Below are 13,202 nucleotides of genomic sequence, written 5' to 3' on the forward strand. Positions count from 1 at the left end.
CTGAAAAAGGAGCCAAAATTAACACAATTAGAATTATTCATATTTCTGTGTGAGGCAAAAAATCAAGGATGAAAGGGTTTACTATATCAGGAGTTCTAGATCATTAGACTGACTTGATGTGTGATGCAGGCAGGAGCTGTGAGTAGCTGAAGACTAGCAAGCTCATTTAAAGCCTGTTAAGACTTATCCAGTGGTGCCATTGTGAACCACTGCCACCGCCTGTCTAAAAGGCTAAAAGGATGAGAATACACTGCAACAAATATTATCCTTAGTCCTTCAGTCATTATTTTCTTGAGAAGTGAAAAACATCTGCCAGTTGATCATTTCAGTTGTTTCCACTGCAAATCAACAATCAAGTGACAATATCTGGAAACAAAACATATGACTTCACTTGTATCAGGACAATGTCACTTGAGTCCTGGAAAGTGTTGAAACAACTGCACTGGAAAAAAAGTAACATTTCTCACTTAATAGGAAGATTTTTTTTATTTCTCTTGAGAATAATTAGATTGTGCAGCTCAGGACTAGACCAAAAAAAAATAATTTTCTTTTCAGTGTAAAAGCACTGAATTCTGTCCACATTTTACTAGATTCACAGCTTCACATGTTACTTGCAGTCTTGTACAATCCTGTTGCAGAGGGATCTTCTTTCTTACACATTAGGTCATGTCTGTTGAATCTCATATGATATATTCTGTCGCTTAGTGTCAACTATTTCAACTATAGCTGACTTTAGTTTGATATTTTATGAAGTGTTCTTTGCTGCCACCTGCTGGTGATTTCAAAGGATGAGCACAGGGAGCCTCAGTTCTCAACACTGGACTGAGCATGAAGACCCTCCTGGACTGATGTTGGGTCCATAGCAACTGATAAAGTAATAACTGCCTGATAATGCAATAATTTGTCAAAATGTAACAAAATGCCCCTCTTATTGGATTGAAAATGTAATAAAACCTGATAATGTAACAAATTGTCAGATAATGTAATAACATCACATTATTACATTATCCGCTGATTATTACTTCATAGGGTTTGTAACATGTTTTTAACTGATGATGTAATAATAGTATTGGCAAATACTGTGATATCTTGTAAGAATAAGATGAATGTAATAACTCCAGTTATTCCATAATTAGTCAATATCATTATTGCATCATCAATTAAAATAAGTTTCAGCCCTTATAGAGTAACAATTGTCAGTTGATGTAATAATGTGATGTTCTATCTGTTTTCTTATCTGGTAATTTATTACATTAACAGGTTTTATTACATTTTCAATCCAAAAAGAGTTGCATTTTATTACATTTTGACAAGTAATTACCTAATGGCAGGTATTACATTATCATTTGCTACAAGTCTGGAGCCTCTTACCCTCTATCCTTTAGGTCCTTTAGATCATCTTTTGAAGTTTGAGAGTGTTACAGGTGTCATTCGTGCTAGCAGGGATTATATCTCCTCTCTGGGTGAGTCCCCATCACATCCTCTGCTTGCCAGTGTAACAGATGGCCTGGCTGCAGATCGGGCCAACCCAAAAGTGAGCTCTTGGACAAAAAATTGAATTTCCACTGGAGGAGAGTTCAATCAAGTTCTCCAACTCTGCTATAATAATGACGCTTCATTATGAATTGGGGATTGGGGTGCAGAACTGGCCTCCAGCCTCTTTTTTTTACATACATCCTCTCCAAACACACACAAACACACAGATTGCCTCCATTTACATTCTCTTGGTTCAACTTATTTTTCACTCTCTGGTTCTCCCTTTTTCTTTTTCGAAAACATCAGATCAGCGTCCTAATTCTTATTCTCAGTTGCCATCTTCTTGGATTTGCCTGCTCTAATACACATTTTATAGTTTCTTCCTCTCTCTTCTCGTGGCTTGTCTCGCTGCTCCAGCTTATTCTCTGATCTCTTCCTCCTCAATTGTATTTCCTCCTCCAATCTTTCCCTGGGTGGCCCTTTGTAAATGATTTCTGCTCTCCCCTCCTACTAATCCAATGCAATTCCCCTCATCCTATTCCTCTACTTGTCACATTCTCTCCGTCCTCTTGCTTATTGCCTCCTCCTGCCTCTCCCCCTGTAGCCTCCCTGTCCTGCTGCAGCCGTGTGGAATCCAATTCAATCTCCATCATCTTTCCCTGTGGTGTAGTGGTAAATAAAGAGGTGGGTGAACTATGACCTCCAGTCAGCCACCAATATAAACAAAAATCAATAATGTTTTCTGAAAAGCATTGATTTATGGTGTTTTCCCCTTAAAGGACCCTTTCCTATTGTTGGTTAGCTTGAAACTGTGTGATATCTCTTAGTATGATGCATATTAATTTTACATCAAAGACTTATCTCAGCCTAAAAAAGGTGGGTAGTCTCTATTTTGCAACTGGGGCATCCTGGTGGATCAATGGTCTAAGGTAGTGGTTCTCAACCTGGGGGTCTGGACCCACCAGAGGGTTGCGAGATAATTTAAAATATATAAATATATATAAATATTTCTGCTATACAAATGTATTATCATGTCTATTTTTTTCTTGTGAAATGCTGAATAGGTTTAAGCCGCCAAGTCACCCTTCTCTCTCCCAGTCTTTCCTGTCTCTCTCCACTTTCAACTGTCTAATAAAGGCAAACAAATCCAAAAGATAATCTTAAATAAATATAATTAAAAGGTGCATGAACTGAGTTTAAGCTGAATTTACCCTCCTCTTCATCCCTGTTCCTTCCCTGGAGAGACATTGCATGTTCCTCTTATCTATCCTGTATCTATGTCCTGGGCTGGGCAGGGCAGAGTCTGACCCGTGACAGGGACACAGTCATTCAGCCAATATACTTGTCTCATGTGGGAAAACTTACTGACATTATCTCTATGCTGAAAGCATGGTTTATGGTATCCAGACTTGGTTGGTGGGTGTGAACTTCGCCCTATCAGACAGCTTGTATTAGTCAGTCATGTGGTGACTGGATTTGATAACAAGCTAACTGAAAAAAATGACGATTCACAAAACAACATGAGCGCCAACAGAGCGGAGTGGTGAACGGTCCAACATTTCGTGACGTCGTTGAACGGCGACGGTTTCCCTTCAAAACAAACACCAGCTAAGCTAGCTGTGAAGTTTAGACGCAACTCCCACCAGTTATGTTGACTGATTGCAGTGCTTGGTAAGAAGCCATTGTTTCTGATAATGGTCTGTCTTTTCAGGGGGCTTGGCTTTTTCACCCACCGTGTTTTGTATGGTTAACGGCGAAATAATGTTGCTGCTCGTTAACGAAGCTCGTCAGCAAAGCAGTAATGTTACACGATTGCTAAAATTAGCTAGCTAGGCTTGTTGATGTTGCTCTTGGCGTTCGACAGATAGCAGATTTAATCATTGTAATATAAGGTTACCTTAAAGATGAGTTATCGAAATGTGTTCAAGACAAGGATGATGTTAGCATTCATTTCAGTGACGGAAGTGTGTTGAACAACTAGCACTAATCAGCTGTCACATTAGCTATTACATAATGCTAATCAATACAGTTCACATACAACTTCTGTGTGTCTCTATTGAAGCAACTATCTGAGTTTCTGATTGGAGTTTGTTAGGTGGTCAGCTACAGTAGTCCACTGAAATAATCCTGCTTTTTATTGACACCTGATACTTCATTGCAAGAGAAGTGCTAACCATCCTGCACAGAAACAAGTGGTTGTTGTTGCTATTACAGCTATGCTGTAAGATATGAGTACCTAAGAGGGTTGGAAACTAACCTTGCAGGTCACTTTGTAGTCAACGAGATTGCTTTTGAATAGAATAGGATCTCCAAAGGTGATGGGCTACCTGCCAAAGTGGCTGCTGTAGAGGTCACAAACTTGTACCTCCAATTAAAATCCCACACTGGTACCAAGATTCAGTTGGAAGTACAGGGTATTACAAATGAGTAGCCCAAACCAATCAAATAGAATAGAATAGAAGAATACTACATCACATCAATAAAACAAAAACATCACATCAATGTATGACAGTCAATACAACTTGTATACAGTGTACAGCATACATCAGTCACAGAGAAGCGTAGTAAGTAATAACTGACTTGCAGCAGTTCATTATTTCCCACTAGGCTCCCCAACACTGAATGAGGTGCGGTCTTCTGCGAGTGCTGTTGTGTGAGTGCTGCAGCCGGGATGGGCCAGCAGATCTCAGGCCAGGCGATGATGACCCGTCTGCCTGAGAAGCTGGTGAAACACGCCGGGCTGGTGCGCGACAGCGGCTACCTCACCTACGAGGAGTTTCTGGCAAGGGTGGCCGAACTTAACGATGTGTAAGTCTGACATAGTCTGTTCAATAGTGCAAACATCTGTTCAAGAGGACAAATATGTGTTCAATAGTGAAAATATGTGTTCAGCAGTGCAAACATGCAGCTGAGTTTACTTGCTCCAGCTTACTAATGTCAAGTGTAGGGAAAGCAGAAGAAAGAGGTTTGCTTTGGGGGAAAAAACAAAATGATATAAGGAGAGTTTTAATAAATTGACTGTGAGGACTCATAGCATTTTGGAATATACAGGTAGGAATATGTGTCTTGAGTTGATAAAGAATAGCTGAATGCCATGGAGTTTTTTCAGCCTAATGTAGACTATTCTGGTTGAGAGCTAAACTCTGGAGAGCTGCGATAGTATTCCACCATCTAGGATTTGACCCAGCCTATTCCCCAAACGTTAGGCCTCTGCCTCTGCCGATTTAAATTTAGCCCAGCTCTCAGAGATAGGAAGTGAGAGGCAGGATAATGTGGTGAGTTGTTAAAGAGAAACTCAGAGTTGATGTATGGAATGTCATGCTGCTCAATCTTCAAAACAAAGTAATTTGAACAAGCAAAATAAGAATTTGTACACCAAAACATACAAACATAAATGCTATTACATGATTTGCTCAGTTCTGTTGACCAGACAAAAAAGAGTAGACTGTTGTTTATTTTGGTTAGGGTAAAGGAAAAATACACCCCAAAAAACAGCTATTGGTGATGCACCTTGCATTTATGGGTCCATTTTGTTTATAACTGGCTAAACAAAGACGGTTATATTTCCAGTGCAGCTGCAATGGAGTTTGATAACAGAAAATGTTTTTTAGCGATGTAAAACACCAACAGTAGACATCAGGTTTTGGTGTCAGTCCCTCAGAATCAAAGAGCGAGGGCTTCTTTCTAGACTCATCCTTTTTGCACCGACATTCAACAGTCATACAGGGAGAAGTCCATCGTATAAGAGGAGAGAGACCAATTTCTCCACTGACAGTATCCTCAAAATAACTGCTGGAACATCACAAATTGATGATATATTATAGTGTAAGATTATCCGAGGGTGGATTCTTCTTTTAACCCTTCCAACTCCTATATACATCAATTAGGGGTGCGGCAATTGATCGGACACCAACCATAATCGGCCGATAAGCATTCTAAATAGGTCATCGGTGATCGGTTGATTACCGCCCAACCAAAAGAAAAACATTTCACTTGCCGGGTCAAGAAAGCCATCAGATGTATGCTGTAAAAAAACAAAGTATGAGCCAGTTTGCAGTCGGCGAACATCAGTGCCGTAGGCATGTCGTCCATCTGGAATCAACAGTTCACTTCTGATGTTGTTTTGAATTTCACAGCCTGTCATCATAGATTGGAGCCAGTTAAAGTCAATGAGTAGCCTATATAAAGCACTTTTAACAGACACACAAAATACTTTACAGAGCAACAAATGCCATAGATAAATAACATAACATAAAATGATAACATGAGAGAGCACACACATCACAAATTGTAAGATATGAGGCCAGAGATTTTGTGTGTGTGTGTGTGTGTGTGTGTGTGTGTATTGAATGTCATGCTGCGTGCATTGACATGTTCAATTATCTGGACAAAATAGAATGAAAGGATTTTATGTTTACATTATGCGTGTGTGCCAGCGGGTCGGATGCGGCGGGAAATCTGCTGTGGGTTTAATAAAGGAAACGCGTGTCTCTCCAGTGAAAGACAATTAGCAGTGGTCCTAACTACAATATACATAGTTGTTCTGACTACGGACTATCTAAGAACATCATAATAACAAAGGTAAACGGTTTCAGTTTTGTACAGTCTGTTCACTAAATCAAAAGTGAATGATACAGATATGAATATGAGCATTTGATTGACTCATCTGCTGACGCAAGAGAGATGTTCTGTTCTCTGGATCAGATCAGTTATGACACATCAGTACAGCTTGTGGGCACGGTGCTGCAGAATAATACAGAAAATAGCTGACGACAGTGTGTGACCTATTCATGACTAAGGCTTTGTGAGAGACTCATATGAATACAGAAACACGCTGAATTTTTAATCCCTTCAGCGGTGGCTTCACGGCACGATATAGAAATAGTTTTTTACTTTGCAAGTGATAGACAGCTTCACTCCAGTTCCACTGTTCTGACTGCATAGTTTCACCTTGTTGGAGTGCATACTGGCTGTTATCAAAGGCTGTTATTGGCTGTTATCCTTCGGGGGGGGGCGGGGCGAGTAGCAACATCCTCAACAGTGGCAAATTGGCAACAAAACAAAAGTTCAAAAGGTCCAGTTGTCTAGCCAGTCAGCCATGCTGGTGAATGAATACTGAGTTTTGTAACACAGGCCTTTATGATAACCTGGTGATGAACTGTGCCGGGAGCTTGATTTCCTTCTTGATAAATCTTGAAGAAGTTTCTTAGAGTTACAGTTAGGACCGGACGATATGGACAAAATGAATATCACAATAATCCTAAGAAATTATTTTGATATCTATCAGGTTAGTATTTTAGGTTTAGGGGAAATACATGGCTTGGTCCCTACCTACATTATTGAACTTTTATCCTAGTAAGAGTGCAGTGTTAGATGAGCTGACAAAGCTCTTTTAACTGTCCGTATGTCAGGCTGAAGTAAAGAGGTGATAGAGTTTTGAGTCAATATACCTCAAAACTCAATTTTATAACCTTGCGTTTTACTGTTAATTTTATTAGGTCTGTATTGTTTTATTGGTAACACTTTACAATATGGTACACAAAATTGTGGTAGTTACTAAGGAACGAATCAGGAGCGACCTGATAATTAATGAATCATTAATGAGTAGTTCCTGATTAACTATGAATCAGTCACTGAGCGGCAAAAAACTAGTAATGACTCATTAATTACTCATTAGTTAATCATTAGCTACTGTTTTTGTGCACCCCCAAGTAAAGTGGTACATCATACTGAGTAGTTACTAAGTAATGTGGAATGAAGTAAGTAAGTAGAAAAGTTCATACTTGGGGGTGCACAAAAAGAGTAACTAATGATTAACTAATGAGTAATTAATGAGTCGTTACTAGTTTTTTGCCGCTCAGTGACTGATTCATAGTTAATCAGGAACTACTCATGAAGAAAGTGGTCAGTATGTCTATTCACAGATATTTATGAACTAATCATTACCTAATGATTCATTAATATAGTATCTCCCAGTCTGTTGTCTAGTAACTCATCATTATCTACTATATAGTCCTCGATTCAGAGTTATTCAGGAACTACTCATTAACGATTCATTAATTATCGGGTCGCTCCTGATTCGTTCCTCACTCGTTCCTTAGTAACTACCACAATTTTGTTTACCGTATTGTAAAGTGTTACCGTTTTATTTGCTTGTTTTATTTAAATAATGTCTCCTATCTGCTTTTGTCTGTTTTATTTTCTGTGTATTTTCTTTTAATCTATGTAAAGCACTTTGTAACATATATTGCAAGGTGCTATATAAATACAGTTTATTATTAGTATTATTTACTGCTTCAGCGCACGTACGATGCAGTGTGGTTGGTAGAGTTGAACATGCTCTCTCCTCTGCCGGGTGTCTCTCAGTACGGCCAAGCTAGCTGCTGGACAGCAGAAGCACCTGCTGTTTGAGGTGCAGCCAGGCTCTGATGCCACGGCGCTGTGGAAGGTGGCCGTCAGGATCGTCTGCACCAAGGTGAGACCATCGAACTGCAGTTGGCGAGGCATTCACACACACGCGCCAACACGAGCATCTGCCCACTCTTTGATTTTGTGTGTGTGTGTGAGAGAGAGAGAGATGAAGAGTGAAGGCATGCTCCTGCACATATATGTGTGTGTGTGTGTGTGTGTGTGTGATCCTGTTTGAGGTTGTGCTCAAACATATTCTTGGGTGTGTATGTCGATTTATTAGGGTTGGGCCACTTTATCAGTTTGCCAATATATCAAGCTGATGTTGGCCTTTTATGAAAAATCAGATATTGGCCAGTCAGTGTCGTCCACCTCTGATATAATAGGTATGATGCAGCTTGATTGATTACATATTGTAGAATTGATTTATACTACACTGGTTGTCTATGGCAAGACCTTAATCTGTATTGATTCTAATGTAAAATTTTTATTGTTTTCCACACAAGTATGCGTGAATAATGTATTATCATTAGGGTTTCAATGGAGAGTTTTAGTGTCCCATGTTCTGTGATGTTTCAGTGGCTTTTCCATCCTGCCAAGAATATAATTCTGGTGGAAACACTGAATAGTTGTGATTGTTGAAGTTTTTGGCATAAATACTGTCAAATTTAAAGATATTGAATATCGGCCCAACATATCGGCTCTTGACAGCTTCAAGTAAAACAAATAGCAAAAACCCACATCGGTCAAACCCTACTACTTATGCGCAGTATGAGTCTGTGACTGTGTGTGTGTGTGTATATACAGTATTAGTGTGTTTAGTATACTGAGTCACGCAACTGCCTCTGTTCTGTTTCCTACCAGATCAATAAGGAGGACGGCATGGTGGAAGCATCACGCATCATGAACCTGTACCAGTTCATCCAGCTGTACCGCGACATCACCAGCCAGGCAGCCGAGGTGCTGTCAGCAGGGGGCGCCACCGAGGGCCCGTCAACACAGCTGCCCTCCACAGACTCCTGCCAGGCCAGCATGTGGATGGGCAGGTTGGTATAAATGAGTCTCCTGCAGCACTCGATAGTCTAGGCAGGCAATAAAGCATCATATTGAATTATTGTCCAGGCAGGCCGGGTCTGCGATTTCTGCCTTAAAGTCGAGATGAAACGGCATTTCGAGAGTATCTAACTTCCGTATCGTGACGTATTTCCGAGTGAAACAGGAAAGACAGGCGGGACGTAACGTTGGGAGGAATTTGATTTGAACGTTGAAAAGTGGGTGTGTCATAACACCCGAAGACACACCGAAGTACCGTGCTGTTGCTAGCTAGCTAACTAATGAATCTTAGCCTCTTAGCTCTGTGCGCTAAAAGTTGAAGATTGATTGATGGGTGGATGTCATGATATTATTGGCTGAAATTAGTTACGGGCATGCTTACGTAAGCACACGGCATATTTTGTTTTACAGGAAGAAAACATTTTTTTGAAGAAAACGTATTTTTTTTGGCATATATTGTTAAACAGGTGCACAGTATGACCGGGGATGTGATCTAAAAGGGTTAAAAAGGCATTTTTCATTTCATCTCGTCTTTAAGATGATTATCCCTTTTTTTTTTTTTTTTTGTTTGTCTGTCTGTTTTTTTTAACCATAACTATTATGCTGCGTTCATGTGCTGGTGGGAAGGTCTGACTTCTGGGACTTCCAAGTCGGCTGCTAAACAGCACTGCATTCACGTGCTATTTTGCCGTAAAATTCAAACCCGGAAGACAAATGATGAACACGTACGAAACTGCAGCTTTACAAGTTGGAGAGTTGTACAGTTTTGGTGGAGGTTTGCGCTGTACTGAGTGCCTTCTGGTTGAGCCATGAAATAATACGTTTGCAAATTATTTCATTATATTTATTATTTTGGCAAATAAACACTATTGCAACACTACAATTTTTATTTATTTATTTTTGTTTAACTCCTAATACAGCAGCTGCCCCATGCTTCTTTCCCACTGCTGGAAACAGAAGATGATGGTGCTGTTTTCCCCTCTTCTGTCCCCAACCAGTTCATCTTTAACCCCTAAATTGTTGAGTTTTTTTATGATATTGGTTGTTTTGCATTTTGTCCTGCTTCAAGCTGCGCGCTCAGTTGTTCTAATCAAAAAATGCTCAATTTTTCTCACCTGGTGGGGACAGTAGTTGCATTCACGTGTGGATATTTGACAGTTCAACGGAAAAAAATGTGAACAGGGTGAACCTCATTTTTTATTTCATGGGCATTTGCTGAGCCCCCGTTAATTTCTGACCTTGATTGGCAGTTAGCTACGTTATCCCACCAAGCCACCGAGCCTCCCCTGTCTGCGTCAACATGAAGTGTTTCATACCAAAATGACATTTCCTCCAAAAGTGTCACCTACTTACAAAATGATTATTGATGTGAAAGTTTAACCCACTATTTATTATTATCAAAGCGATAAGCTATCTTGAGAATGAAACCCTTGGTATTCTCCACTGTCTGTTCCCATGCAGGGTGAAGCAGTTGACTGATGAGGAGGAGTGTTGTATCTGCATGGACGGCAAGTCTGACCTTATTCTGCCCTGCGCACACAGCTTCTGTCAGAAGTGCATTGACAAATGGTAAGATTAACACACACACACAAACACACACACACACACACATCTATATCCTGTGGAGAAATCTTATTAAGTTTGTTCCAACATCTGTTGTATTGCCTTGTAAATCATGTAAACGTTAGTCACAGAAAAACATTAGTCTCCCTTGACACAAACATGCATAAACACCGACCAGTAATTGCATACATTTTTCTTCAACCAATCTCTTCTGTTTTTGTAGGAGCGGGCAGAGCCGAAACTGTCCGATATGCCGCCTGCAAGTGACCGCTGCCAATGAATCGTGGGTAATGTCCGACGCCCCCACAGAGGACGACATCGCCGGCTACATCCTCAACCTGGCCGATGAGGCAGGCCACCCACACAGGCCTTAACACCCAACACACTGAGCCGCTCTGACAGGAAAAATCAACCCAGTATCAACTAAGTAGACTTCAGATGTTTCAACATGAAATGTCATTGAGGAAAAAAAGCTAGCAACGCCTAAGAAACCGGCCTGGTTTCTTAGTTATTGTGTTAGGAAGATGAAACCCTGTCTCTTCTTAAGGCCTTCAGATCGTCTCTGCCCACCCTCTCATTGCAACCCATGTAGAGTAGATGTGGTGCTTTATTGGAACTGTATGTGTGGTGATACCTCGTCTAAGTGGAAATTATATATTTATAATATATTATAAGTTATATTCTCTAATTCAGCAAACAGAATAACCACAAGTACAAGTCTAAAGTTAATTTTGGGTTGATTTAACGTTTAACCAACAATGGGATAAGTAGACCTGAGCTGGGATTACAAAAGGAGTCCTGATCCAAGTACAGTGTTGCCTTTCACATTACTGTGAATGAGACAGATGCACAGACAAGGGAAGTGAACTGAGGTCAGCACTCGTATTCTGAGAGGTTTGATATTTATGACTGATACGTATTAACATTCTTAGAGTAGAAGTGCTAATCTGAGATCACCCAACATGCCCCGTTTTTGCCAGAATTCCTGGCCGAGCTGCAAAGCCGAAGCCGATCGTTATTCTCCACCTTAAAAGCTGTTATATAGTCAGTCAGTGTAATGTAATACTGCATGTTTATATCCCATATGACATGCCGTATGAGCCGTGTTATGTGCACCTATTGTAAACTGACTTTTAAGGAGTGAATACTGCTTCTGATCCAGGTCAGGATCTGACAGTGTGACTCACAACTAAAGGGGTTGTTGCTTTTATGGATTTTTGCTCTCTGTGGCGTCGTCTTCACTGTCGGACATAACCACTATTTGTCTTTTTATGTTCTCATCTTTTTTTTACTTTTCCATAATTTTATTTAAGATCATTTTTATCTGATTGCTGTAAAAATACTGTGGTTTCCATTCCCCAAACAAATATATTTCAGCCACTCTTGTCTTTGCTCTGCTTGGTCATGCGTAACCATAGGATCTAATCTCTAATAATTGCACTTTGAAATATGAATAATTGATGTTTTGAAATGGGCAGCTTTTCAGTTACAAATGAGCTCATGTAGAAATGCATTATGTAGAACTTTAAATCACGTAGTAGTTAAGTTTTAACTAAGTATTTCAGGAAATGTGAAAATGTATTGACCTTAGTTTTTATCAGGATAATACAATTTTCTATTTTATTGAAAACTAATACATTATTTTAGGCGGTGGTGATAAGGAATGCTAATTCTCACCTTTCTATTATCTGATATTCAGTTAATTAAACAGGTTTTGCATATGGTAGGCATTTGTCATCAATCTTAATAATTTGTTGGATGATATTTTAACATTTTTTTCCAAGTATGAGATACTAATGACACAAGTATTACATTGTGATCAACAGTAACTAAATCTAAGCATTTTAATTCTACACATTAGCCATTTACTAATTAACAGTTTGTTTTCTAGTCATGGAATAGACCATGAAGATGTGAAAATGAAATTTTACCAAAACTCATTTTTGGTTGTCGATGTTGACAAATCGCACTTTGGAACTTTACTGTAGCTTTCTCGGTCTGTCGGGTCTCTGAGTTAGAACTGTGCAGCGCAACAACAGGCAGGTTTGTACCTTTGGAAAGGCAGCAGAGACCTGTGGGGAAATTATCTGACACTGTAACACCAAGCACACCAAAAGACGTACAGCAGTAGAAGGGACGTCCTGCACTAAATTAAGCAAGAGTTTGTTCCACAGACTGAGGCCAAACACGTCTAGGGGTTCATCGAACAAAAATGTTCTTCCACTTCAACCTCAAATTCCCCTGTATGGTCATTTAAAAAAAAAATATGATTAAAGAGATAGAAAATTATATGCAGCACCCATGATGATAGAAATTAGCTGTAGCACTTGATATATCACAGAAGATTTGAGAAAATTAATGTTGAATTTGGTCATTTTTTCTTAAAACACAAACTTAAAACTTTTGATTCTAAGCACAAAATTTGTGCAAGAACCTTATTTTTTAAGTTAGGTCCCTGAACTGAAGCACATACGCATAACTGCTGTGTAATGTGATGTTGCAGCTTTAGAGCGGTAACATTTACTCTTACTTTATCATTCTGGTGAAATGACTGCTTGCATTTTTTGGGGGGCATTTCATTTGCAATATAGAATGCCTGAATTAGAATCAATATGACAACTAACATGGAGGTGTAAAAGATTGAAACCTACCATTCATACTGTATTATCCTTAATAAAGAGATATTCACTTTTTGCACTTTA

General features: G+C 39.5%; 1 protein-coding gene across 2 annotated transcripts; it reads left to right on the forward strand.

Annotated features, from left to right (window-relative positions):
• Positions 1-3,021: 3,021 nt before the first annotated feature.
• Positions 3,022-13,153, forward strand: rnf141 (ring finger protein 141). 2 transcript variants are annotated; one of them, XM_071904932.2, is made up of 6 exons: positions 3,022-3,147; positions 4,084-4,284; positions 7,843-7,951; positions 8,749-8,930; positions 10,399-10,506; positions 10,724-13,153. In XM_071904932.2, exons 2-6 carry the CDS (start codon positions 4,148-4,150, stop codon positions 10,872-10,874), a joined length of 687 nt encoding a protein of 228 aa, XP_071761033.1. In that variant the 5' UTR covers positions 3,022-3,147; positions 4,084-4,147; the 3' UTR covers positions 10,875-13,153. The 2 variants fall into 2 exon arrangements, with proteins under 2 accessions (XP_071761033.1, XP_071761034.1); XM_071904933.2 differs by having other exon boundaries at positions 3,060-3,147; positions 4,066-4,284.
• The last annotated feature ends 49 nt before the right edge of the window (positions 13,154-13,202 follow it).

The sequence above is a fragment of the Centroberyx gerrardi genome, chromosome 4 (genome assembly GCF_048128805.1).
Source record: "Centroberyx gerrardi isolate f3 chromosome 4, fCenGer3.hap1.cur.20231027, whole genome shotgun sequence".
Lineage (NCBI taxonomy): Eukaryota > Metazoa > Chordata > Actinopteri > Beryciformes > Berycidae > Centroberyx > Centroberyx gerrardi.

Excerpts from the sequence above, each read along its gene's own strand:
- rnf141 (XM_071904932.2), top strand. The coding sequence starts at position 4,148 with ATGGGCCAGCAGATCTCAGGCCAGGCGATGATGACCCGTCTGCCTGAG. Across the intron at positions 4,285-7,842 it reads GTGGCCGAACTTAACGATGT|TACGGCCAAGCTAGCTGCTG; the intron begins GTAAGTCTGACA and ends GGTGTCTCTCAG. Across the intron at positions 8,931-10,398 it reads GCCAGCATGTGGATGGGCAG|GGTGAAGCAGTTGACTGATG; the intron begins GTTGGTATAAAT and ends GTTCCCATGCAG.